Source organism: Dromiciops gliroides, chromosome 4 (assembly GCF_019393635.1).
Source record: "Dromiciops gliroides isolate mDroGli1 chromosome 4, mDroGli1.pri, whole genome shotgun sequence".
Taxonomy (NCBI): Eukaryota; Metazoa; Chordata; class Mammalia; order Microbiotheria; family Microbiotheriidae; genus Dromiciops; species Dromiciops gliroides.
Genome location: NC_057864.1, coordinates 339,521,122 through 339,547,466, shown reverse-complemented (window position 1 = coordinate 339,547,466; position 26,345 = coordinate 339,521,122). Strand labels below are relative to the sequence as shown.

Sequence of the window (26,345 nt, the reverse complement as noted above, 5' to 3'; positions counted from 1 at the left end):
ATGCCCTTCAGTTAAATCATACAATCAGAAAACAAAGACTGAGAACTACCACTTACATATGGGTTTATCTGGAGAGGCAGGATCACTTAGTGGAAAAGAACATTATATCTGGAGTCATGAACAGAGTTCAAGTCTTGATGCTAACACTTATCACACATGCTATCTTAGGGACTCAGTCTCTCTGACATCACTTATCTTATCTATAAAATAAAGGAGGCTGAACTATATGACTTCTGAGGTCCCTTCCGGCTCTAAATCCATGGGATCTATGAGTAAAGTTTGAACAAAAGCCTGGACCCTTGAAAAAAGGAAGGGAAAAGAGAAGAGAGGGCATTCTGGTATGGACAATGTGAATATGAACAGGATTCATAAAGTGCTTACTATATGCCAGACAATGTTCTGATGTGATAACAGTGGAGGTGAGGGGTTATAGGATCATAAGATGATGTAGAGATAGAAAGGACTTTAGGTCATAAAATCTAACCTCCTCATTTATGAGGAACCTGAGGCTAGAGAGCTTAAGTGACTTGCCTCCTGACTCTAAGTCCAAACTCTAGCCACTAATGCATGTTGTCTCTTGGATCTTCAAAGGGACGTGACCTGTTGGGAACTATTGACAACTACAGGAAAAAACTACCCTCTTTATTTACCTACAGGAAAATATTACCCAGTGCAATTCCATATAACAGATTTCTCATTCTTTTTTCTTTTTTTTCTTTTCTTTTTTTTTTCTTTTAGTGAGGCAATTGGGGTTAAGTGACTTGCCCAGGGTCACACGGCTAGTAAGTGTTAAGTGTCTGAGGCCGGATTTGAACTCAGGTACTCCTGACTCCAGGGCCGGTGCTCTATCCACTGCGCCACCTAGCTGCCCCCAGATTTCTCATTCTTAGCTCTCATGACAATGTATGGGGGCAGCTAGGTCACGCAGTAGATAGAGCACCGGCCCTGGAGTCAGGAGTACCTGAGTTCAAATCCAGCCTCAGACACTTAACACTTACTAGCCGTGTGACCCTGGGCAAGTCACTTAACCCCAATTGCTTCACACACAAAAAAACAAAAAACAAACAAAACAAAACAAACAACAAAAAAAGACAATGTATGGCAAATTCTTTTGCCATAGCCAGAGTGAATTCTAATTCCTCTTTACCCTGGATATTATTCATCTTCCTTTTGGGAATCACTTTCCCTACCCCCTTAGTTCTGAAGCTCATATAACCCCAACCGATGTACTTGCAGGATGTGGACTCAAAAAAAATTAATATTTTGAAAGAACAGGAACAGTAAATAAAAGGGTGATGTTCATGAAATAATAGGGACAGGAACTAGAGCAATAATTTAATAGGGAACTCCTGGATGAGGAAACTCCTGGAGCACCTTTTCTGCAACTTATAGTCTGAGAGGTTTGCCCAGAGTACTGAGAGGTTAAGTGACTTATGCAGAATGACAGTCAGAATGTCAGAGGTGAGACCTGAACGCATATCTTTCTGGCTCTCTATCCACTACCCAATGCAGTCTCAGCTTTATGACATAATGCAAAACAAATGAAAATCAGAAGCAGATGAGTGCTTACTAAGTATTCCCATATAAGAGGAAAACTATGTGGGACTAGACAAAAAATACCCCGATGAAGACTGAGAATGAATGACTTAAAAATGGATACTTGTTATAGTGAAATAAAATTACTCCAGCAAGTTTATTTGGTTATACTGATGTTCCACCTTAAGTGTTAAATAAAACATTCATTTAAAGTAATAAAAGTTGCCAAGGAGGATCAGAGCAAAGATATTTGTAAAGTAGAAACAGAGGTGGAGAAAGGAAGCTTCTACAGTGGAATCATAATACTGTCCCAAGCCTGGACAATTGTCAATTTTGGAAGACACTGGGTAGAGTAAGGAGTTTAAGAAAGGAGAGACCACAAATTTGGAGCTATAAGGAGTCTCATAGGTTAGCAGTCCTCTAATTTTAGAGATGAAGAAAAAGGCTCAAAGACACTAAGTGTACTCAGGTACTTAGGACAATAGATACTAAAAGGGGCAAAAATGACATTCAAACCATTGAAGTGACTGGGAAAGATTTCAAGTAGGAGATGTGATTTGGGTTGAGCTTTGAAGACTGGGTAGGATTTGGACAGTCAGAGACGAAAGAGGAACATTCCAAGATTATGGAATAACACAAGCAAAATTAAGGATGTAGGATGTTATGAGGTGAAGCATGTTATGTTGTAAAAACAGTGAAGAGGTGATCGGGGGTTGTTTTTGGAGATCATTACATTTTAATCTAAAGTTTCTTCTTCTCCAAAACAGATGAATTCATAGATCTAATATGAAGTTGAAGAGAAGCACTAATTCCATTTCCCTCAAGGTTAGAGATTTTTAAATTCCTTATCTTAAATTTTGTGAGGTCTATTTAAGAATGAATTTTGCCAATACTTGTTTCTAAAATTTCATTCTAGACGTGTCCAAAAAGAAAATAATTTTTCTAAGATGTGATGAAATCATGTGATGGTATTCAATAAGAAACCATTTAGTCTGGAGAACTCCTAGCAAGTCACTCAGTATTCACTTTTAAAAATATTACGATTTAATACTTTATGGGCATGAAACATAATTAGAAAATTCTTAAAAGTTACATTAAAATTACTTCAGACAATTAAAAATTCCCAATGATCAGCAAGGTTCATTGAAATTGAATTTTACACCATTGCTCTACTGTTCCCACTTGACGTCATCTTTCCTCAATGTCATTCGTATCTTTTGGAAACACTTTTGTGGCATTTGACAGCTGCAGTTTTTCGGAGGAGCTTTAGTCTTATTTGTGCCCTTTCTGGTGACCACCATGACTGGCACCGTCTTTGTTCCTTTATGGTTTTCATTTTCTGGCTGAATGCTGAATTCTTCACTCTCTGAGTTTTGAGATTTTTGTTGTAGTTTATTTACCTTGGGAGGAAAAAAAACACCCATAAACTTTTCAATATTGTAGTTAACAAGAAAGAAATCCTAAAATAGTAAGTAGGATTAGGCTTTTTCTTTGACAAGTCAATATATGAAATAAAAAGGAAAGTATATTGATAGTTTATTTGAATTGGTTAAGTGCTTACTCTCTGCCTAGTACTGTGAGCTATAAAAACAACAACTTCTAACAATCTTATTAAAGGAGCTGAGACATATAAACATCAAACAAAGAATACCACAAAACAAGATGTAATTCATTATCAACAAGTGGGACTCTCCATAACAGTTCTACTCTAAACCACCAAATTTAGATTAAAACAATCTACTACCTATCTGAAGAAGTGGTAATGGTACTAAAGAAGATGAAATTGTTAAGAACACCTATCACTGGCAAAAAAAAATGTGCTGAAGAACTTTATATTGGAGGTGACATGATATTTAGGGCATTTAGGGATCAATTTTCAACGTATTTCAAAGAAAGTAAGAGTCCAAAAGAATGGAAAATATTATAAACAAATGGTTTTACAAAAGGCAACCAGGAAGACATGAGCAGCTATCAGACCATATGCAAGGCTTTGTCATGTCTAAAAAGTATTTATGAGAATAGCTTATGTATTTTTAAGGGTACTTTGATGAAAATATGAGAAGGAATCAAGCAGGCTTTCACAGGTGATTTTCTATAGAAGACCATATATTTATGGATACACAACTGAGAGGTGATGAGGATAAAAGATACAGTTCTGCCTCTCACTAATAGATTTTTCAAAAGCATTTGACTTGGTAGAATGAAATAGCCTTACAAGGTCTTTTCAAATAAGATATCTCTCATGCAAATGTTAAAATCATACAAGTTTATGAGAAACTTAACTATAGAGATAACTTTGACCAACAACATGCCAAGTATTGACGCCAAGTGGGGTGTAAAATAGGGAAATGGATATACTTATGTAAGGTCATGACTAATCTCATGGAAGAAGTCCTAAGAAAAGAACGCTTCTCCACTGACCACAAGGATGCCTCAAATGATATTTGCACTGAATCCTGGAATACTACAGATCTTCCTCAGTGAGTCCACTGCAAGACATCAGGCTAATCATCTAGACTTAAATACATGAAAAATGCTTATTATCCAGATTTTGATAGGGCTGATTAGGTAACCTGTCAAGTTAGGCCACAAATATATGTGCCTTGGACAGGTACTGTGTAGGAGCTGGCACCAGAATTAAGCAGGGGAAAAAGGTTAGAATGTCAATAAGCTAACAGTCAGATGCCCAAGAAGCCTATTTTCAGCTGGCTGCAAAGCATGATCTTAAAAGAATTAAAATTACAAATAGCTAAAAGGACAATATAAAGATGCTTGATGGGCATAGACTACAGCATGTTACTAGCGGTGACTTAAATGCATAAGTGATATAAGAGCTATTATCCAGGGTATGTATGATCAGAAAGGGAATGGAACAGTCAATTACAGAGAGAGAAGAGATTTCAAGTACACAGATATTTCTTTTTTTATCATAAAAGTATTTTATTATTTTCTAGTTACATGTAGAGATGGTTTTCAACATTTGTTTTTATAAGATTGTACACAGATATTTCTAAAGTATGGAAGAAAAAAAAAAGAGAAAGGCCTCCAGCATGCATGGTGGATCTCATTCAGAGAATTTATGGAAGGACAAGGTTAAGAACTGCCCAAAGTGAAGAGGCTGTGATCTATTTCAGAAAAGGAAGCCTCACACCAAAAAAAAAAAAAAAAAAAAAAAATTATGACTCCATCAAAGTGACTAAATGGCATCATGTAAAGGAAGTAGTAAGCACAATATGAAGTCCAAATTGCAAGAGGTCAATGGAGGACGGATTAGCTAAGGAGCATTTCATTGAGGAGTAAAGGTTTTTGTTTGAATAGGTTGGATAGGATTTGGATAAATGGGGAGAAGGGCATTTAACATTTGGGGAAAAGTATGAGTAAAGGTCCAGAAGTGGAAATGAGTATCCATGTTTCTGGGAGACAGTAAGCATACTGAACAAGTTAAAAAATGTATTCCCTTAGGTTGAGTGACACAGTTACTGACAGAATCGACTATGGTTTTTTACCTAAAGGATGATGGCATTTCTCAGTTCTGATTTTAACAGTATTGGAAAAATCAGTTTACTTAAGGAGCTCTCAATTCTCTTTATTAGTTAAAGAGTCTATAAGCAAATGATATCTATAAAAGTTGTGTAGACAGATGCCAACCTGCCAAACATTTTAAGCAACCCTGGGAATACCCAACTGATATAAAAGTATTTGCCCCCAAAGTGTCATGGTTTTTGAAATTCCATCTGTCTCTATTAGTCACGGAGTCATAGATCATTAGAGACAGAAAGGATCTTAGAGACATAGACCAATTCCCTCTTTTTTTATAGCTAAGGAAACTGAGGCCCAGGAGAGTGATATTCCTAAGAGTATAGAATAAGTGAGATACCAATTGGGACTAGAAATCACATGCTCAAGGATTCCCTGCCTAATGCTATTTTCACTATATCACTGGACTCTGCTGACAACTCTTGGGTTAAGGCACACAAAGCATTCCAGGAATTCTCTTAAAATACAAATACATCACAAGGTAAAAATGCATGAAGACTTTATCAGTTATTAAGTCCTTAAAACATATTTGCCAGATTTTTCTTAGAGAAGAAGACATAACTGGTATTTTTTTGGTGGTAGTAGGTTTACTACCCATGGTGGTAAAGCTTGGTTTAGCCTTATGGTAAGGGAATTGAGGCATATAGAAGCTAGATTAATAGGGAAGAAGTAGTGTTGGAAAACTAGGGAGGAAGAAAGGAAGAATAAAGTGAGAGAAGAATCCTAAAAGGGAAAGTAGGACAACCATGTGAAAAAATTTTATCCTAATACAGCTTTAGCAAAAGTGAATATATAAGTAAACCTTTCTTGAAAAAAGTTTTAAGTACAATACATATAAAATAGGAGTTTTATTTATATAATCTTAAAGTTGTATAGAGTATTTTATACAGAATATTAAATTCTCATGAAAATTTTATACAGAGTATTAAATTCTCATGAAAGAAAAAGATGAAAAACTTCTTGACTCTTTTCCACTTTCACTACCTGCTAAATATTGTAATTAGATTCTTATCTAGTAGTTCATAATGGCAAATGTCTCCTGCTCGTTTTCTTTAAAGAGTATTGTTTGACATTTCTTTTTGATATAGTGCTTTCATAGGTATCACCAGAAATGTCACTGAATCTACTTACACAGACTTTTTAATAAAACCATTGAAGAAAAACTTACATGGTCTTGATATTTCTTCAGTTTGCATATTTGCTCCCCTTTCATCTCCATTTTTCTAGCTAAACATTCCAGTTCATATTCTATTTCTTCATTGACTGAAAGTCTTGGGCTTCCCTGTACTTGCTTCAAAAGTTCTTGGTGTTCACTAGGAGAGAAAAGCAAATATTAGAAATGTCTATGCTCATAACATATGTTTTTGGTGTATTTCTCAAAACAGTATTTTCATACGAGTCACATAACTCCCAAGAGTTACATATTAATATTTTTAAAAGCCAAGATTTTCTCTTTGGCATTGATGTTTCTTCAACACTAATGTACAAAGCTTGGCTTTTGAGGTTTCTGAATTTTACTGCCCTATCAATCTCTTGCTCTGCCTTCAAAAAATCCTTTATATTTAAATGTTTCATAAAAACCCGTAGATTAGGAATTCCCAATAAAGTGACAACTAAGCTTAGGTTAGGAATTCCTGCTATAGTGACAACTAAGCTCTGAGCTCTAGAATTGTTTGTCTAGGAAAATTATAGAACACTTTGAACATGTGATTTCAAATGTTGACAGAGGGACTAGTTTCAGGTTCTATTTTAAGCTTATGTACAGAACCAAGCTTGTAAGTGACTTGCTAGCTCTCAAAGAGCTGTGGTAGATCAGTCCCAGTTGGAGTATCAATTCTGGACAAATAAAAATTTGTCAATTATAGCACCTTATATACTTTGGGTACTTCTCAGTCTGAAACTCTGATAACAGATGAACCACAGTCTATAACAAGCATGTGCACTCTTGGGTGCCTAACGAAATCACAATTCTGAAAGGGAAGTATTCTTTATAGTGTCTTTCAAGGGATAAAACAAAAGATTATAAAGTATCACCTGATATTTATAAAGAAAATTTTAGCTATTAGTCCAAACAATGGAATAAAGAAATATGTTAGACTAAGCTATGAGCATTCATTTAAGAAAAAACAAGATAAAGATTTAGAGTAGTCATATTCAATTAATAATTTTAAGAAAGCTACTGTCAGATAAGTCTAATAAAACATTATTAGACTCTGTGAAAAAATATCTTAGATGTAGCTCTCCAAAAATAAGTAATTCTTTAAATTCTACATTAAGGCCAAAGAGGGAATGTAAGAAATCTATAAGGGACATTATCCACAGGGAAGCAAAGTATCTAAATATTTTGTCACCTCATTTTCAGAAAATAAACTCCAGAACATACTTACATGCTCATTTGGTCCAGTTCATCTTGCATAGCCATCACTAGGTCAGTCAAACCATCACCAACTGAAGTGGATTTACTAGAGTAAGAGGATGTGGGTCTGCATCGGACAGTTCTCTTACTGATAGCCCTTCGTTCAGTTGCTTCAGGGCATCCCTGAAGGGAAGGCGAGTTGCCATGTTTCATCATATTCAAGATGCTTTGCATGCTTGCATTCACAAAATGACTTTCACTGGGAGACTTGAAAAGGAAAACAAAGCTAAAGATAACTGCAAATGACTGATACTTTAAAATAGCATTTATCTGACTATATTGAGACAGTCTTTTTTTGGGGGGGCCAGGACAATGAGGGTTAAGTGACTTGCCCAGGGTCACACAACTAGTAAGGGTCAAGTGTCTGAGGCTGGATTTGAACTCAGGTCCTCCTGAATCCAGGGCTGGTGCTTTATCCACTGTACCACCTAGCTGCCCTGCTAGGACAGTCTTTAAAAAAAATTAGTATCTTCATTTTTTCCCCTCACCTTTCCAACAGCACCAAACTTTGAATGAGTCTGCTGAAGTCCTCTCTTTGAACATTTTTTGCCCTGAAGAATAATAGTAAAGTATAAATAGGAATCATTTAAAAATATTGCTTATGTATATTCCACTGACAGAACTTTTTCCCCCCCATAGACACTGCACTTTGGCAAGAGGCCATCTCACAAAATACCTGTTTTGTAATAAAAACACAGCCAAGTATTTCCGATCCTAATTTGTTACCTTAAATGTTTAAGAACCTCCACAAAATTCCTACTTTGACGCTTCATTATGGCATGGTCACCAGTCCACTGGTTCTCCAAAGCCAAGCTAGTGGAGTATAAGTTCTGATAGATTCTTTTACCCTGGAAATGCTTCCAGTATAGTCTCAGTGACAAAATGGTATGGATAGGCCCATAAACAGAAGGATGGAAGAAGTGCAGGATTTGGAGTCAAGGGGACTTGAGTGCAAATGTCATCTCAGATACTTACTGTGTGACCCTCATCTGCAATATGGGGATAATAATAGCAACTACTTCATAGGGTTATTGTGAGAAACAAAAAAGATAACATGTAAAACAATCTGCAAAACTTAAAGCACTATATAAATGCTAGCTATAGCTATAAATGATTGATTCTTTGGCCATGATAACCAAGAAAGAAAAACTACAAATGGTCCTGACTTCTGCAAGGTCCTCTCTCTTCAGGAGTGGCAGTGAAGTGGGAAGAACAAAAAGTAAGACTCATAGAGTTTTTCAATGTCTGCAAACATCATTAAATGTGAGATTTTTGACAACAACCAATGGAGTCAACATTTTACTAAAAGAACTGAATTCTATTAATGCTGACGTTCTTGGGACAAATGGAACCAGGAGAGAAAAAGCAGCTGCAGCCAAATGAAATGGCAGCTCACAAGTTTTCCTTGGAGAAGCAAATAAAGGAAATAGCAGAGCTGACTTCATTGTACATCCAAAGGCTATGTGATATCATTTCATGGGTGTCTTGGTAATGATGCCTTGCAAGACTCACAAAGAACCTAAGCAAAAAGACTACCATCAAAATAATTTCAGCTTGTGTATCAACGTCAGGTGCAGAGGAAGATGAGGTAGGGAAATTCTTGAAAGCAGACATAAGGAAGGGGAGTAAAAACAGTTGGATTTAGTTAAGGATCAAGAAGCAAAAGAGATCAAAAGCTCATAAACCTCTCACTAGGCTCTGAATACTGTCTTCAAGAAAAAAGCCAGAAGATATTAGATAGGAGAAGCCTTAAACAGCATTTTAAAATGGAAACTGAATGAACCTTAACATAGGAAAGAACCAGTTACCAACATGGGAATCATTTCTGAATTGTCTGCATTGACTACTGACTTGTTACGGTGAAGATTAAAAACTGTAAATAAACAAATAGGATGAAAGGATAAAGATAGGTCATGGTATACAATTGATAGAACTGCTACCTGATATATTAAAATGATCTGTTAATGCCAAAAAAAATTATTCTAGACTTGCAAGTTAGGAAGACCTGAGTTTGAATCCTGTCTTATTTAACTCTGAGCAAATCACTTGAGCCAGTTTCCTTATCTGGAAAACTGAGAATAATAATAATAACAATAACAATAGCACAGATAATCTATGTAAAATATATGCAAATTTGAAGGTATGTTATATAAATGCTAGCTATTATTGTCAGCATGGACTGTAATAATTTCTTATGGAAGTTTAACCAATATGAAGTAAACTGTCATAACAAGGAGGTCAAAAAGCATTGTAACCACTGCAGCCAGCAAACATCTAACCTCTTACCAAGCAGAGAGACAAAGCCAAGGGGAATTCTTGTTCAAAATAGAACTCAGTTTTAAAGTTTTATTGAAGAAGATGGAAGCTAATTAACAGTGCTACCTTATAAAAACACTGCCGAGTGGGAGGAAGAATAAGGAATTAGCATAAAGCTTAGTGTGAGGCCCAATTAAGCTAGATTTTTTAAGGATGAAACTGGAAGGACAACCAAAAAATGAAAAAAGGAGGTTTTTACATTATTTCTTTTCTTGTCTTTTTTTCTTTTTGCTGGGGCAAAGAGGATTAAGTGACTTGCCCAGGGTCACACAGCTAGTAAGTGTCGAGTGTCTGCGGCTGGATTTGAACTCAGGTCCTCCTGAATCCAGGGCCAGTGCTTTATCCACTGCGACACCTAGCTGCCCTTTACATTATTTCTTTTTTTTTTTTTTTAAGTGAGTCAATTGGGGTTAAGTGACTTGCCCAGGGTCACACAGCTAGTAAGTGTTAAGTGTCTGAGGCCGGATTTGAACTCAGGTACTCCTGAATCCAGGGCCGGTGCTTTATCCACTGCGCCACCTAGCTGCCCCTACATTATTTCTAAAATAAACTTTTCTACCTGATGACAATGGAACACTATTACACCAGGAATCTGGTACATGAAAAATTATGAACTAGAAATGGTACTAAGGAAAACTAAGACAGGAAGATCAGCTGGACCAGACCAAGTACACATGTAAGAAACCCATGCTGTGGAGGCAACACTATTTTGAAGATGTTGAGAAATCAGTTTTCAATCTGAAAGAGAAGTTATTGAACAATTGAAAAAAAAGGGGTGCCATTACACCTATGAAAAGGTGATTGAGAGGGCATCAATAACTAAGGATTTATATGCCGACTTTGTAATCTCTATAAAATCTTTATGAGAATGATCTACAATGGCAAGAACAATGACATGCATGCTGAATGGAGCAGTAGTACAGTAGGCTGAACTGCATTTGGAAAATTGCCAGTACTTTCAACTATCCCAAGCTGCTTTTTGAAATACAACTTTATCTTTTTAATAGCAATATTCTTCCGAGGATGCTATATGACTGAGACTTGTGGAATACTACAATCTCTGAGGGGTCTAATGTATGAATGAAAATATATAAACTCTTCTGTTTAGCTTTTAAAGCCCTTCATAACCTATCACTAACCCATCTTTCCAGGCTCAAAGTGTATGATTTCCTCACCTATATGCTGATATGGTGTTCCTCATATCTGACACTCCCTCTGACTCTGGGCCTTTGTGACGGCTGACCCCCATGCCTGGAATGCACTTGCTCTTCACCTTCATCTCACATCATTCTTCTCTTCCTTACATACATATCTCAAGGATCACCTTCTATGCTTTTTCTGACCTCAACTAACAGTGCCCTACTTCTCAAAAATCACCTCGCATTCTTTTTATATTTAGTCTTTATATATAAATATACAAATGTGCATATTGTCTCCCTTGTTAGAATGTAAGCTACTTATGGCTTATAATGTAAGCTACAGATTGTTTCATTCAGGGTATTTGTATCTTTAGCACCTAGTACACTGGGAACAACACCCAGGACAAAGTTTGTGTTTAATAAATATTTGTTGCTGGATTGCTGACTCCAAGATTGGCTTTCTAACTACTATATCATAGTGTTTCTTGCCTTGCACATAGTAGGTATATAAAATCTGTTGAATGGAAAGAACTCTAAAAGGCAATAAACTTAGAAAAGAATACAATGGATAATGTTGGCAGCAAATTATTAAAGATAAAGCATATATTTCTGTTTAAGTAGCAGGCTATAAAAATGGAAATGGCATGTACAATGAATCACATTTGATCTATGAGGCTGTTTTGCTTAACATTTTTTTGTGAATGTACTTTTCAGGAGTTTGAATGTTTACTGAAGAAGTATCCTCTGTGTCAGAAAAAAAAATCAATTAAAATATGTTCAAAAAAGGGAAGAAAATCCAATAAGGTACCAAACTGTAATTTTTTGGGAAAAAAGTCTGATAAGAGGGAAGTCAAGTAAAAATAAATAATTATTCATTTACACCAGACCTATATACATGTTAGACCTAAGTAAAGTAGTAAAGAGAATAATAATGGAAAGGAAAAGTGCCATTGTAAATTCATATGATTAAAGGAAATTATATTTTTTCTTTTAACTTCACTTAAGCTGTACAAAATGACAACTAAATGCCTACCAAGTATTTCTTAATTAGACAAAATATCCCATGACTTGAGAACTATAAAGGTATAAACATAGAAACATCAAATACAACCATGTTGCCAATTATACCCCTACATTTTTTAGGTAAATGTTTATACTATTACCTTTGCAGCTTTCTTTTTCTTGGTTTGTTGTGAAGGTAGAACTGAAGACATTAAAATTCTATTGATCTCAAGTCCAGTTTGAAGCTGTATCAATAATCATAATAATGATTTGCTACAAGTTCCTTCAAAAATATTATGAGATCAGATCCTATTTTATATTTATAAAGGTGGATATCACTAAACTGCTTTATCACAATTCAAAATGATTAAATTGTTTTTAGAAATAGGAATGAAAAGTATCTAAGATACTCTTCATTACTTTAAAAAAGACATTACATTTCTTGTTAATCTCTAACATTCTGAGCTTATAAGACAACACACTATTATTAACATTTATTTGTCAAAAAAACAAAAAGGAAATTATCTACCCTAAGAGCTATTCTGGGTAATGTCCTCAATAGAAACATCTGTATTATGTTATAAATTCTTTGTTGATTATTTCGTTGTTACACAAAGACTATTATTTTTGAAAGAAGAGGAAGAAATTAGTATTTTTATTTTATCTTAATAATGGAATATAATCAAATACATTACATGTTTGAGGGTCATAATGTATAACTATTTGTTTTACCTGAGCAGCTCGGTCTTGAATTAGCTTACGTTGATGTTCTTCTTCAATAAGTTTTTGCTCTAAATGTTTAATCTTTTCCTATAAAAGAAATTGATTGAGTTACATAGAAGAATCACATATTTTTTGTTCTTTATTCAAATTAAACTAAATCAATTCCAAGGACATGGGATCTTCCCAATTATATCAAGTTAAAGCAAAGAGTAAGAAAAAGGAATGAAAAGAGTTGTCAAGATTATTTTTGTTGGCTTTCTTCCTGTTGATCCTGTGCCTTCTTTACTGGTTATTACAAATGCAGAAAAGGGTTAAAAGACACAGATGAACAGACAGACTCAAACTTACTGATTTCCAGCTACCAACTATAATGCTGAAAATCTCTGGAGTATTCAAACTATGAATGACTGATCAAGTGTAACTATCTTAGCACCTCACTGTTTCAGTCAGGGCCCCAACAAACCGTTATAGTCAATTAATCAAGCATGTACATTGCCTGGCATTGGATAGTGGGGGATATAAGAGAAGTATAATATAGAGTCCTTTCCTTTCCTTTTTTTTTTTTGTGGGGCAATGAGGGTTAAGTGACTTGCCCAGGGTCACACAGCTAGTAAGTGTCAAGTGTCTGAGGTCGCATTTGAATTCAGGTCCTCCTGAATCCAAGGGCTGTGTTTTATCCACTGTGCCACTTAGCTGCCCCTGAGTCCTTTCCTTTTACTTGGAGAGACAAGAACTAAAGACATGAAAGAGCTGAAGGACAATGAAATAATTAAAATGTTAAAAACTCTTACATTCAAATATGAAGGTAGGTATTTGAAGAGATAAAAACTTTAAGACTAAATATGATTATTTCCTTCATAGAGCTTATAGTCTAGCAAGGGGAATATGAAATGTACAAATTACAAACAAACCAAATAATATAGGATAAAAATAACAAATGAGGGACTTTGTGAAATTTGAGGAGGTGGAAAAGACATCCCAGAAGAAAGTTTTATAAACAAGGTAGTATTTGAATTGGACTTAAAAGGTAGGAGAAGGCATACTGGTTTTGGGAAAGGTATGGGCAAAGGCAATAAAATGCAAGAAGTGTGTGGGAACACCTTAGTATAGAATGAAGTGCTATAGTGACAAATTAAGTACAATGAACATTTTAAAAAGGAAGAGACCATTGTGGGTTAGAGAAGGTCTTCATGGAGGAAAAGTACGGCCTGACCAGGATCTTGAAGGAGGAGTGGGATTTGGATAGATGGGGAGAAGTGAGTATTATGTTGATACGTTTGACTTTACTTCCAGTGAAAAAGATATGATAAACACTCTTCAGAATTCTTAATCGCATTAGCTATCAAATGGAAATACCTTGCCATCTTAGGAGGAACAAATGCCAAAATTAAAATTCCATGCTCATGTAAACACAGAGCACATTAGCCTTTTATCTTTGCAGACAGAATTCCTATGTGGATTACCGAAAGTTACAAATGGAGTTTGATAAATTTAATATAATCCTTACTGCACATTTACTTTCAATACCAATTATGTTAAACACCAAGATTTACTCTTCACACTGACACTTCAAAGAAACAAGTAGAAGCTTACCTCGGCTGTCTTCTGAGTACTTGTTAGTCTGACACATTCTTTTTCTAAGACCTCAAGTTTTTCAAGTTTTGCATTCAGCTTCATCTGATCCTGACCCTTTTCCCACTGAAGCTAAAAAAATAAAAATAAAAACAAAAACCTGAAATTTGTAATTTGATGGTGATAATTCAGGAATTATATAATTTTGGAGGAGCCAAAGCATATTGACTGGGGAATTCCTAAACAAACGGTTACATAAATGTAATAGAATATTACTACATTGTAAGAAATAATCAATGTCATGAATACAGAGAAACACCGAAAAGGCTACATGAAATAATACAGACTGGAGTAAGCAGAACCAAAAAACAAAACAAAACAAAACAAAGTATATAATTACTACAACAATGTAAATAGAAAGAACCACACACAAAAAAATCAAAAGTGAATGTGACAAAATTATAAAGATCAAGTATGACTTAAAAGAAGAGATATGAGGAGACCCCCGAATCCCTCTTCTTTTTCTTCTTTAAAAATATTTGTTAGGGGCAGCTAGGTGGCACAGTGGATAAAGCACTGGCCTTGGATTCAGGAGGACCTGAGTTCAAATCCAGCCTCAGACACTTGACACTGGCTGTGTGACCCTGGGCAAGTCACTTAACCCTCATTGCCCCACAAAAAAAAAATTAAATAAAAATATTTGTTATATGGGATGGGTCTCTGGGAAAGGAAAGGGAAAGGATACAGAGGAAAACTATGATGATATAAAAAATAAGAGATACCAATAATAACTTATTTTTTTTAAATCATGTGTTCACTTTAGTGAAGGTAGCACAAAAAGGTAAGCTATGTTATCATAGAAACACAGTCATTATTCATATCAAATTAATAACTCTTGTCTTAGGTGGTACCGCACACATTCATTCACCCAGTCCTTAACAATGGCCAAACTGCTTCCCCCAAACCAAGAAGCCTCAATATAATTGCCAGAGGAGGGATGTATAGAAAGGAGTATTTTAAGAAGGAAGGTGAGATGAAAGAATACTGGATTCAGAAGGCAGAATTTTCTTTTCCATAAGGTCAGATGTTTGAAATGTTAGGGTCAACTCCTGTGCTGAAAGTTCATGTGTTTTAAGAACCTGCTTTTATTTATTTGTCTGTCTATCTATCTATTTATTCATTCATTCATTCATTTAACTTGGATTCAAACAGGTTTGAATCACAGCACTTGAGAGCTCCATCCCTCATGTCCACTTTTTACGCATTACTATAGCCATCTTGGGCTTTCCTCACCTTCAGAGGAAGATAAGGGGCCCCACTATTCTTTAGTCATCAATTCAGGCATTTCTACTTAGATATCCCATTCATATCTTAAAATCAGCCTGCTCAAAAACACATTTATTCTATGTCACAGTAAACCTGCTCCTCCTTCTGACTTAACTATTTCTATTTGTCAGAAGATCACTTACACATTTTCATATATTTGACCGCTAATGGTTGTTTGATTTTTCCCTATTCTTTACCTCATAGCAAATCAGTTTCCTGTCAGGTCCTGTTGCTTCCACCTGTGTAACGATTTTTCATGCAGACCTCATTCCCCAGGCCAAAGCTGCTTCTTTTTTTTTTTTTTTTTTGGCGAGGCAATTGGAGTTAAATGACTTGCCCAGGGTCACACAGCTAGTAAGTGTTAAGTGCCTGAGGCTGGATTTAAACTCAGGTCCTCCTGACTCCAGGGCCAGTGCTCTATCCACCACACCATCTAGTTGCCCCCAAAGCTTCTTAAACTGTGGGTTGTGACCCCATATGAGGTGGCATAACTGAATGTGGGGGTCATGAAAAATTTGGCAACAGTTAAAGGTTATGTATACCTATTTTACATACCTATATACTGGGGTCACATAAAAATTTGTTGGGCCCAAAGGGGTTTCGAGTGGAAAAAGTTTAAGAAGCCCTGCCCTAGGGGCAGCTAGGTGGTGCAGTGGATAGAGCACTGGCCCTGGATTCAGGAGAAGCTGAGTTCAAATCTGGCCTCAGACACTTCACACTTACTAGCTGTGTGACCCTGGGCAAGTCACTTAACCCTCATTGCCAGGGGGTGAGGGGGGTGGGGGGGTGGAAAGAAGAAGTCCTGCCCTGCCCTAGTCGAGGGGTTGGCAAACTATGACATGGGGCCAAACAACCTGATTGTTCATACAGCCACTGAGCTAAAACATTTTTTTTTAATACAAAAATAGGTAGCAGGCCATATTTGGCCTACACTCATCCACCCACCCACCAACAATACTTACAAAATAAATAAGATCAATTCTGGGAGTGAGCAGCTGGGGCTGGTCAGGAAAGGCTTCATATTGAAGGTATGGAACAAGCAGAGGAGTGAAGGTGGGAGTATATTATTGGTATAAGATGGGGTATCTTATATGAGGAACAGAAAGAAGGCTGGACGAGAGAGTGCAGGAAGGAAAGTAAAGGGGAATAGGGTTGAAAAGGCAAGTTGGGGCCAAACTGTGAAAGTCACTGGAGTTTACTGAGTAGTACTGAGAGTGGTATGGTCAGATTTACATAAATCACTTTGGTGGCTGTGATGAAGAGAGATCAGAGAAAGGAGAGACAAAATTAGGAGACAGCTGCAATAATCCAGGCAAGCAGTAATGAGGGGCAGCTGACCAGTGCAGTAGAATGCACTGAGCTGGAAGTAAGGAAGACTGGAGTTTAAATCCTGCCTCAGATACTTAATAAAATCAATTAGTAATTTTTGGGGGAGGGCGTTGGCTTGTTTTTTGGGGGGGTATGGGGCAATGAAGGTTAAATGACTTGCCCAGGGTCACAAAGCTAATAAGTGTCAAGTGTCTGAGGACAGATTTGAACTCAGGTCCTCCTGAATCCAGGGCCAGTGCTTTATCCACTGTGCCACCCAGTTGCCCCCAATCAATAAATATTAAGAAACTACTACATACCAGGCACTCTGCTAAGTATACAAAAAGAGGCAAAAGACAGTTTTTTCCCCTCAAGGAGTTCACAATCTAATGGGATAGAAGATATGCAAGCAAACAGATACAAAGAAAACTATTGACAGGATAAATAGGAAATAATTTTAAAAGGGAAGGTACTAGAGTTAATTGAGGTTAGGAAAAGCTGCTAGTAGATTTTAGTTGGGACATAAAGGAAGGCAGGGAAGTCAGTAGTCAGAGCAGAGGAGGGATAGTGTTCCAGGAATGGGGATCAGCCAGAGAAAAAGCCTGGAGCCAAGAGATGGAATGTCTTGTTCACGGAACAGCCAGGAGGCCAGTGCCACTGGATCAAAGAGTATATGGTGGGGAGTAAGGTGTAAGAAGACTGGAAAGGGAGGAGTGGGCTAGGTTATAAAGGGCTTTGAATGCCAAAAGGGCATTTTGAATTTGATCCTAGAGGCAATAGGGAGCCACCGAAGTTTATTAAGTGACATGGTCAGACGTGTGCTTTAGGAAAATCACTTTAGTGGTTGAATGAGGCAACACCATCCTTCCAATTGCTCAGGCTCACAGCCTAGAAGAAATCCTTGACATCTCATTATCTCTCACCCCTCCATATCCAAGCTATTGCCAAGGCTTATCAATTTCATCTTTGTAACATCTCTCAGATACACTCCCTTCTCTCCTATGACACTATTATCATTTTGTGGCAGGCCCTCATCACTTCACTCCTAGACTACTACAATTGAACAAGACATAACTGAACTCTCAAAGAGATAAAAATCCTTAGGGCTAAACGGGTGAATTCTAAAAAACTATAAAAACAATTCTAACGTTACATAAATTGTTCCTCAAATAAAGAGGAAAAGAAGAGATACTGCCAAATCACTTCAATGATACAAATGTTTTTGATACTTAAACTAGGGTAGGGACAAAACAGAGAAAGAAAATTATACATAGCAATATCTGTAATAAATAGCAAACCAAAACATTTAAATAAAATATTAGCAATGAGGCTACAGCAAAATACTAAGGATTATATACTATTACCAAGTTCTTTTTGTAAGAGAAATGCAAAGATGGTTCAATATTAGGAAAACCATAAATGTAATATTAGACCATACAAGTAATAAAACAACAAATATAAAATGGTTATATCAATATATAAATATAAAGCTTGTGATAAAATACAACATCCATTTCTGTTAAAATTTCTTAAAAAACCTACCAAAATAAAAGGAAATTTCTTTATTATAATAAATTGCATCTACCTAAAAACAAAACCCAGTATTGTATGTAATTGAGAAACTCTAGAGACCTTTCCAATCAGATCAGGAGCAAAGCTAAGATGTCTGTCATCACTAGTATGATATGGTACATTGATAGAAATGCTATTCAGTGCAGTAAGACAAGAAAAAGAAATTGAGGAAAGAACAATAGGTAAAGTTGAAACAAAATTATTACTTCTTGTAGGAAATAGAGAACTTGGTCATACATTCTACCCTCCCAGCCCCTTGGGGTCACAGAAACCCCAAATCACAACCAATTCCTTACATGAGACAATAACTTCAGCAAAGAAGTAGGGTAGAAAATAAATTCACATAAGCAATCAGCTTTTCTTTATGTTACCTATGAAACTTAGTAGCAAGATTTAGAAAGAGAAATTCCATTCAAAATAACTAGAGAATATATGAAACAGCTGGGAGTCTACCTACTAAAACACACACAGGTACTATATGACTACAACTACAAAGTGCCCTTTGTAGAAATTATGATATGTCTTAATAATAGGAAAGGTGTTGAAAGATATTGCTAATAGTTGGACGGTGCTAATAAAATGACAATGCTATCCAAAGCAATGCACTTATTCAATATCGTGTCATGCTAGTCATGCTACCAAAGAAATTCATTTGGAGGAACAAAAAGTCAAACATTAAAAGGAATATGATGAAAGAAAGTGGGAAGGAAGATGGTTTACTGGATCTAAAATGACAGTAATCATCAAAAAGATCTGCTACCTGTTAAAAACTAGAAAAATTGATTTATGAACAGGTCAGATAAATAAAATTTGGAAGAAACTGAACATGATAGCACTAAAGTTCAATCAATAGGCCCAAATACGCCACCTTTACAAAACCTCCTAGGAAGAATCGAAAGTAGTCTGAAAGAAATTAGCTTTAGATCATTATCTCATACTCTATACCAAGATAAGCTCCAAATGGAAACTTTATACAAAAAATCATGTAATAAATTAGAGAACAAGGAAGGAAATATATTTCACAATTATGGATGAGAGAAGAGTTCACAACCAAACAAGAGATAGAGAGGACTATAGAAAACAAAATGAACCCTAATTACATAAAATTAAAAAGTTATTGGACAAACAAAACCAATGCAGTTAAAATTGGAAAGGAAACAGTTACCTAGGAAAAAAAATCTTTGCAGCAAGCTTCTCTGATAAAAGTCTCTATCTAAGATATATAAAAAACTGCTTCAAATATATAAGAATAAGAGCCTTTCACAGTAGATAAAAGATATGAAGAGGCAGTCATCAAAGAAAGAAATCTAAGCTATCAAGGGCCATATAAAAAAAAATTCTCCAATTCATTAACAATTAAAGAAACTATACACAAGAAGTCAGTAAACTATGCTTACCCTTTGGCCCTGTGATACCACCACTAGTCCTATAACCAAAAGGGATTAAAGAGGGAAAAAGAGCTAATATGTATAAAAATATTTATATCAGCTTATTTTGTTGTGGGAAAGAATAAAAAATAAAGTGGGTGCCCATCAACTGGAGAATGGCTAAAGAAATTGTGGTATATAAATATAATATAACATTGTGCCTTAAAAAATGGTAAAAGGTTGCCAAACATAAAAGAAGAGAATGGCTGAAACATTTAAAATAAAATGAACTCAAGAACACAGAAGGAAATTCAGAAGAAAACTCAGACAGGCAGGATAATTTTGAAAATAACAGTGAATCTGTCATAAACCTAAAAAAAGCAAGCTGTATATAAAAGATTCACATATTCATACACAATCTTTTCTGTTGTACTATGTATACAGAAATGCTCTTCTCCCCCCCCCCCCTTTGGTGTCTGGTACATACAGAATAAAATAAATATAAAAAGTAAGTAGAAAAGATAGAAAGAAAGCTCAATAGCATTGAGAACAAAGATAGTCCTATAAGAACAGTATCAAGAATACTAAAGCTCACAATGATCTGAGGCTGATGATAAGAACAAGAAAGGATTCATCAAAACAAAACACAAAAACCCCCAACAATCTATACTGAGGAAAAGAAGATCTACAAGGAGGAGGTGCTGCTACTTGGGATGGATGTGACAGGGAAACCTGACAATAATGAAAACACAGCATTTCTCAATCTTGATCTACTTCTGTTTTCTCTGCACAAGATACAAGAGAACAGAAATGGCTAACAGAATTCTGCTTATAGCAAGGATAAATAAGTAAGAGCACCTAGTTACTCTTAATAAATTCAAGCCATCTGGTCCTGATGAACTACATCCCCAGGAAGAACTGGAAAATGTGACTCCTAAGACACTGTCAATGGTATCTGAAAGATCATAGGAAAAGGGAGAAGAGGTACAGTGGGACAGGAGAAAGGCAAATATTCCGGTTTCCAAAACATGGAAGAAAACAAAGTCTGCATAACAAAAAAGGGGCTACAAAGAGCCAGCAAGACTTTTACTACTCTGAGTAGTAGCAAAGAGGTAGAAACAACATAAATGCATCTTCACTGAAGGCTATGGATAAACAAATTGTGGCATATGAAAATAAAGAAGAGAAACATAAGGAGACACAATATGCACAATGATCACAATGGAAATGGAAAGAATAACAAAAACAATAAAAATGGAATGCTATGAAATTATAATGATCAAGCCTGACCCCAAAGAAGAGATAGATATTAGATTGTACCTCCTTTCCCTCCTTTTTTTTTTTTTTTGCAGAAGTAGGACACTAAGGAAATGAAATACTGTACACAGTTATCTCTTCCACATCGTGTCTTTCCCCTTCACAGTTCTGATATATCATTGTTTGATATATCTATTGTTTTTCAGCATGAGACATTAAATAGGAATTTGGGGGGAGCTTTGTGGAAGCGACAGACAACAAGCAAAGGCCAGCAGATGACACAGAAAAAGTTTAGAAATCCAGAAATGCATGAAATATATGTATAGTATTGTATAATATCAACATATTTTACCTTTTAATACCATATTAATTCAGACATTTTCTTCTGGTTTGAAGGGAGGGCCACAAAATTTTTTTTTTTTTTGGTGAGGCAATTGGGGTTAAGTGACTTTCCCAGGGTCACACACCTAGTAAGTGTTAAGTGTCTGAGGCCGAATTTGAACTCAGGGACTCCTGACTCCAGGGCCGGTGCTCTATCCACTTCGCCACCTAGCTGCCCCAGGCCACAAAATTTTAAGCAAATTTTCCAGATTGTGGAGCACTGCACTCCTAACCCCGACGATGTAGAAGGGATAACTGTATAATGTTGGACTTGACTGATATTTTTGTTAGTTTTGCTGAACTGAATTTTTTTTTTCATTTGTAAAAATCTTGATTATAAGGAATAGTTCTCTGGGAGAGAGAAAGAGGAAGGAGGTGTATACTGAGAAATGAAACTTATGTAAACTTAAAAGAAATGAATAAAAATAACAGATGAAATGCTAAACTAGCATTAGATAGGGCAACTAAACTTACAGATGAGTGGAATGGCAAAGCATTTGATAAAGTATCTCATATTATTCTTATGGAAAAGATGGACTAAATGCTATCACAATTAGGTAGATTCAGAATCGGTTGGTATGAGCTAGACTCTTTAAAAAAAAAAAACATTAGACTATATTCTTCTCACCAATGCAATGGCACAGAAGAGTTCCAGGGAACTCGTGATAGAAGAGGATCTCCAAATCATCTTGCTTGTCAAAAAAAAAAAGAACTGTGGAGTATAGATGCTGATTGAACCATACTATTTCTTTTGTTTTGGGTGCTGTTGTTTTTTTTTCTATTTTGAGGTTTTGCATTACTGCTCTGATTTTTTCTCTTATAACAGGATTAATGCAGAAATAGGATTAATGTTATTATGTGTGTATATATATATATATATGTGTGTGTGTGTGTGTATATATATATATGTCTATGTATATAGATATATAGATATAACCTATATGAGATTACCTGCTGTCTAGGGGAGGGGGAGGGAGGGAGAAAAATCTGAAATTGTAAAGCTTGTATAAACAAAAGTTGAGAACTATCTTTACATGTAACAGAAAAAATAAAATACCTTATATGTTAAAAAAAACAAAAAACCATTAGTGGTTCAATGTCAGCTGCACAAATGGGTTTCAGTGGAGTACTCCCCAGGATGTGTCCTTGACCCTATGATGTTTAACACTTTTACCAATGACTTGGATAAAGGAAGAGGTAGCATACTCATCAAATTTGCAGATGTCACAAATTTGAGAAGGGAAGTTAACATGCAGGATGACAGTCAGGTACCCAAAAAGATCTAGACAGGCTAGAACATTAGGCTGAATTTAGTAAGATGTAATTCAATAGAGATTAATGTAAAGGCTGACACTGGTATTAAGAAAAAAATAAGCTTCACAAGCCTAAGAAAGGGGAGGTACGGTTGGCCCATCTTCAGAAATAGTAGGTCTCATTGGAAGTCTTTGTTTGAGGCTGGGAAGCCCATTTGTAGGGGTATCATAGGAGGGATTCCTTTCAGGTATGAGTTGGATTAGATGACCTTTCAGTCCCTTTAAATGATGTGACTCTGGTAATGTACCAAAATGGTTTTGGAATGAGCTATAGTTTTAATAGTCTTAATTCTTTTCTGTTATCATTGCTTATATAAAATAGATGTACTTGTTGTTCTACGGTGAGGTTCTTTTCTTGTTCCGCGTTCAAAACCATTTTCTTTGTGAGCTCCAGTTGTTTCTCCAGAATAGAACAACGAGTCTGGGCAGCACTGAGCTGTGCACTTATATCTATAAAAAAGAGAAAGCAGCAAATGAGTTGTTGGTACTCCATTTTCACATTTAACTTCAGAGATTTCAACTTTCCGTATAAGTGGAATCGTGTGACTATCAGTAATTTTAAATGAAAATGGCAGACTTAAATAAGAAATGGATTATTTCTCCTTGGGTGTACTATGGAAACCATTAAGTAGTGCAGTTTACTGTAGGAGTATGTGTTGTCTTTGGGACATAATGAAGATGCTGCTTATGAGCCATTAATTAGATGTTCCCTGAGTGATGTGATTAATCTACAATTATTTACAGGTTATTTTGCTCCATACCACTTTTGAACTATATCTACATGCCTCTTAAGGGTTACAATTTCTAGCCCATGACCATGGAATGCATGAAAGCTAATTAATACTGATAATAATGACTCTGGTCCAAGGACTATACTTTAATCAAGTAAGCTACACACACAAAAAACAAACTATGATGCTATATAACATCTGGGTATAATGAAGAATATTGGATTGAAAACTCCTAAATTTTAGTTCTCCCTCTACTACTAATGAGCAGTATGACTTCTGAGCAACTCACTAACCTGCCATGGGCTGTTATCACTGTTGATAAGAATGGGGTGGAAAGACAAAATAAGTGAAACACTAATAACTTTTCCGTTTCTGAGAATTATTGGATTACCTCACCTTTTCTCTGCTTTATCAGTTCCTGATGTACCAAGTCTCGCTCATTATTTTCATTCTGCAAGGCTTTTTTATACAATGCAGCTTCTTGGGAAAGGGTGTTCAGATTATCTTCAGCTTGTGTCCTTTCTAACTCTAGTCGATGAATCTTATCCTGAAGAGTTTTCAGGGCCAACAAAAGAGCTATTGGAAAAAAAAACACACCATAAAACCTAACCCTCGAAGTGAGAATTTTTTTTTAATGGCGGTATTGTGCTATTATAAAAAAAAGAGTACCATACTATTAGTAATTACCAAGTTAACAAAAGATTTCAAATGTTAAAACAAGTTAGGGGGCAGCTAGGTGGCACAGTGGATAAAGCACTAGCCCTGGATTCAGGAGTATCTGAGTTGAAATCCGGCCTAGGAGACTTGACACTTACTAGTTGTGTGACCCTGGGCAAGTCACTTAACCTTCACTGCCCCACAAACAAACAAAGTTTAAAATATGAATAAGTATAAACAGTGTGAATTGCTTATTTATAACAATATATAAAAACCTTATCTCTAAGATCATACATATTAGTAATTTTAAGGCTTACTTTATAATGCATAAATAAGCAAATTTAGAAAATATGCTATGAAGCCCAGGAAGGAAAAAGTTGAAATAGCAGACACCTGCTGAGATTCTACAAACTCAGTTTTTAATCAATGAAAATTTGTTAAGTGGCTGCTATTTGCCAGGCATTGTTCTAATTAACCACTGCGGATACAAAAAGAGGTGAAAGACAGTCCCTGCCTTCAAGGAGCTCAAAATCTAATGGGGAAGACAATTAACAAAAAAGTACAAAAGAAGTTAGATACAGGATAAATTGGAAATAATTAACAGAGGGAAGACACTAGAATTAAGACAGGTTGGGAAAGGCTCCTGTAGAAGATGAGATTTTAGTTGGAGCTTAAAGAATGAGAGAGAACATTCCAGGCAGGGGGAACAATAGCAAGGAATTCTTATGCCTTACTCCCCTCTCCCCCTCCCCACATACTCTTGATCCAGTGACACTGGCCTCCTAGATGTCCCATGAACAAGATCCCCCATCTTTTGGTTCCAGGTAGTTTCTCTGGCTGTCCCCTATACTTAGAATGCTCTTCCTTCTTAACTCCAAATACTGACTTTTCTTACTTCCCATTTTTTACAGAAAGCCTTTTCCAATTCTTCTTAATTCTAGTGTCTTCCCCTGCTGTTCTTACTTATCCTGTATATAGCTTGTTTTGCATGCTGTCTCTTTTATTGGATTGTGAGCTCCTTTAGGACAGGGACTGTCTTTTGCCTCTTTTTGTATCCCCCTATTTCTAGCATAATGCCTGGCACATAGTAGGCACTTAATAAATATTTACTGATTGAAGGAGGCTAGTGTCACTAGATCAAAGAATACACGGCAGAGAGTAAGATACAAGAAGATTGAAAAGAAAGGTAAGAAGGGGCTAGGTTATGAAGGGTTTTGAATGCCAAACAGGATTTTTGTATTTGAATCTGGAGGCAAGAGAAAGCTACTGCAGCTTGTTAGGCAAGGGTGGGAGGTGACATGGTTAGACCTGAGCTTTAGGAAAATCATTTTAGTGACTGAATGGAGTAAGGAGTTGAGTGGGAAGAGACTTGAGGCAGGCAGACCCACAAGCATGATGAGGTGATGACGGCCAGCAGTGTCAGACAAGTGATGGCAATATCAGACAAGAGGAGCAGACATATGTGAGAGATGCTACGAAGGTAAAATTGACAGGCCTTGGCAAGAGTCTGAGTAATTCCCAAGTATTTGAAGAGAATGTCAACCAATCAACCAATAAACATTTGTTGAGTACCTAACATGCAAGGTGCCTTACTAAGCCACCAGACTTGTGTACAAAAAGGCATTTATGACATTCTGCCTGCTATGAGAAGTTTTTAATAGAATGGGAACTTGATGCCACGTTTTGGTTTTGGGGAAAAGTAACAAGTATCATTACATGATTGGAATGTAAGCTCACTGAGGCCAGGGACTGTTTCACTTTTGTATTTATGATCCCAATGCCTTGCAGGGTACCTGGAACATAGTAGATATTTTATAAATGCTTGGTTATTCATTTAAAAGTGCTCTCTTTGAGAAGGACCTATTTGTACAAAAATATTTCTAGCAGCGCTTTTTGTGGTGGCTAAGAATTGGAAATCAAAGGGATGCCTATCAATTGGGGCATGGCTAAACAAGTGGTGTCATATGACTGTAATGGAATATTAATGTGCTATAAGAAATGATAAGCAAGATGCTTTCAGAAAGACCTAGAAAGACTTACATGAACTGATGCATAGTGAACAGAACCATGAGAACATTATACATAGTAACAGGAATATTGTTCAATGAAGAAATGTAAATGACTTAAGTTATTCTCAGCAATACAACGATCCAAGATAATCCTAAAGGACTAATGATGAATCATACTATCCA

At 36.0% G+C, this 26,345-nt stretch overlaps 1 protein-coding gene across 7 annotated transcripts in view; it reads right to left on the bottom strand.

The window, feature by feature from the left end:
- Positions 1-1,008: 1,008 nt before the first annotated feature.
- The window catches only part of CEP57L1 (centrosomal protein 57 like 1), an 86,157-nt gene continuing 60,820 nt past the window's right edge, over positions 1,009-26,345 (bottom strand). For 2 of the 7 annotated variants that reach the window (XM_043999716.1, XM_043999717.1), the window contains exons 3-11: positions 23,893-24,072; positions 23,094-23,215; positions 14,263-14,373; positions 12,679-12,756; positions 12,108-12,191; positions 7,978-8,040; positions 7,461-7,696; positions 6,242-6,386; positions 1,009-2,936 (exon numbers count right to left, since the gene is read on the bottom strand). In XM_043999716.1, the coding sequence (XP_043855651.1) occupies positions 2,706-2,936; positions 6,242-6,386; positions 7,461-7,696; positions 7,978-8,040; positions 12,108-12,191; positions 12,679-12,756; positions 14,263-14,373; positions 23,094-23,215; positions 23,893-24,072 (1,250 nt within the window). In that variant the 3' untranslated portion in view covers positions 1,009-2,705. Of the gene's footprint in view, positions 2,937-6,241; positions 6,387-7,460; positions 7,697-7,977; positions 8,041-12,095; positions 12,192-12,678; positions 12,757-14,262; positions 14,374-23,093; positions 23,216-23,892; positions 24,073-26,345 lie in introns of those variants that run through there. The other 5 variants (XM_043999719.1, XM_043999718.1, XM_043999720.1 and 2 more) reach the window with 5 other exon arrangements.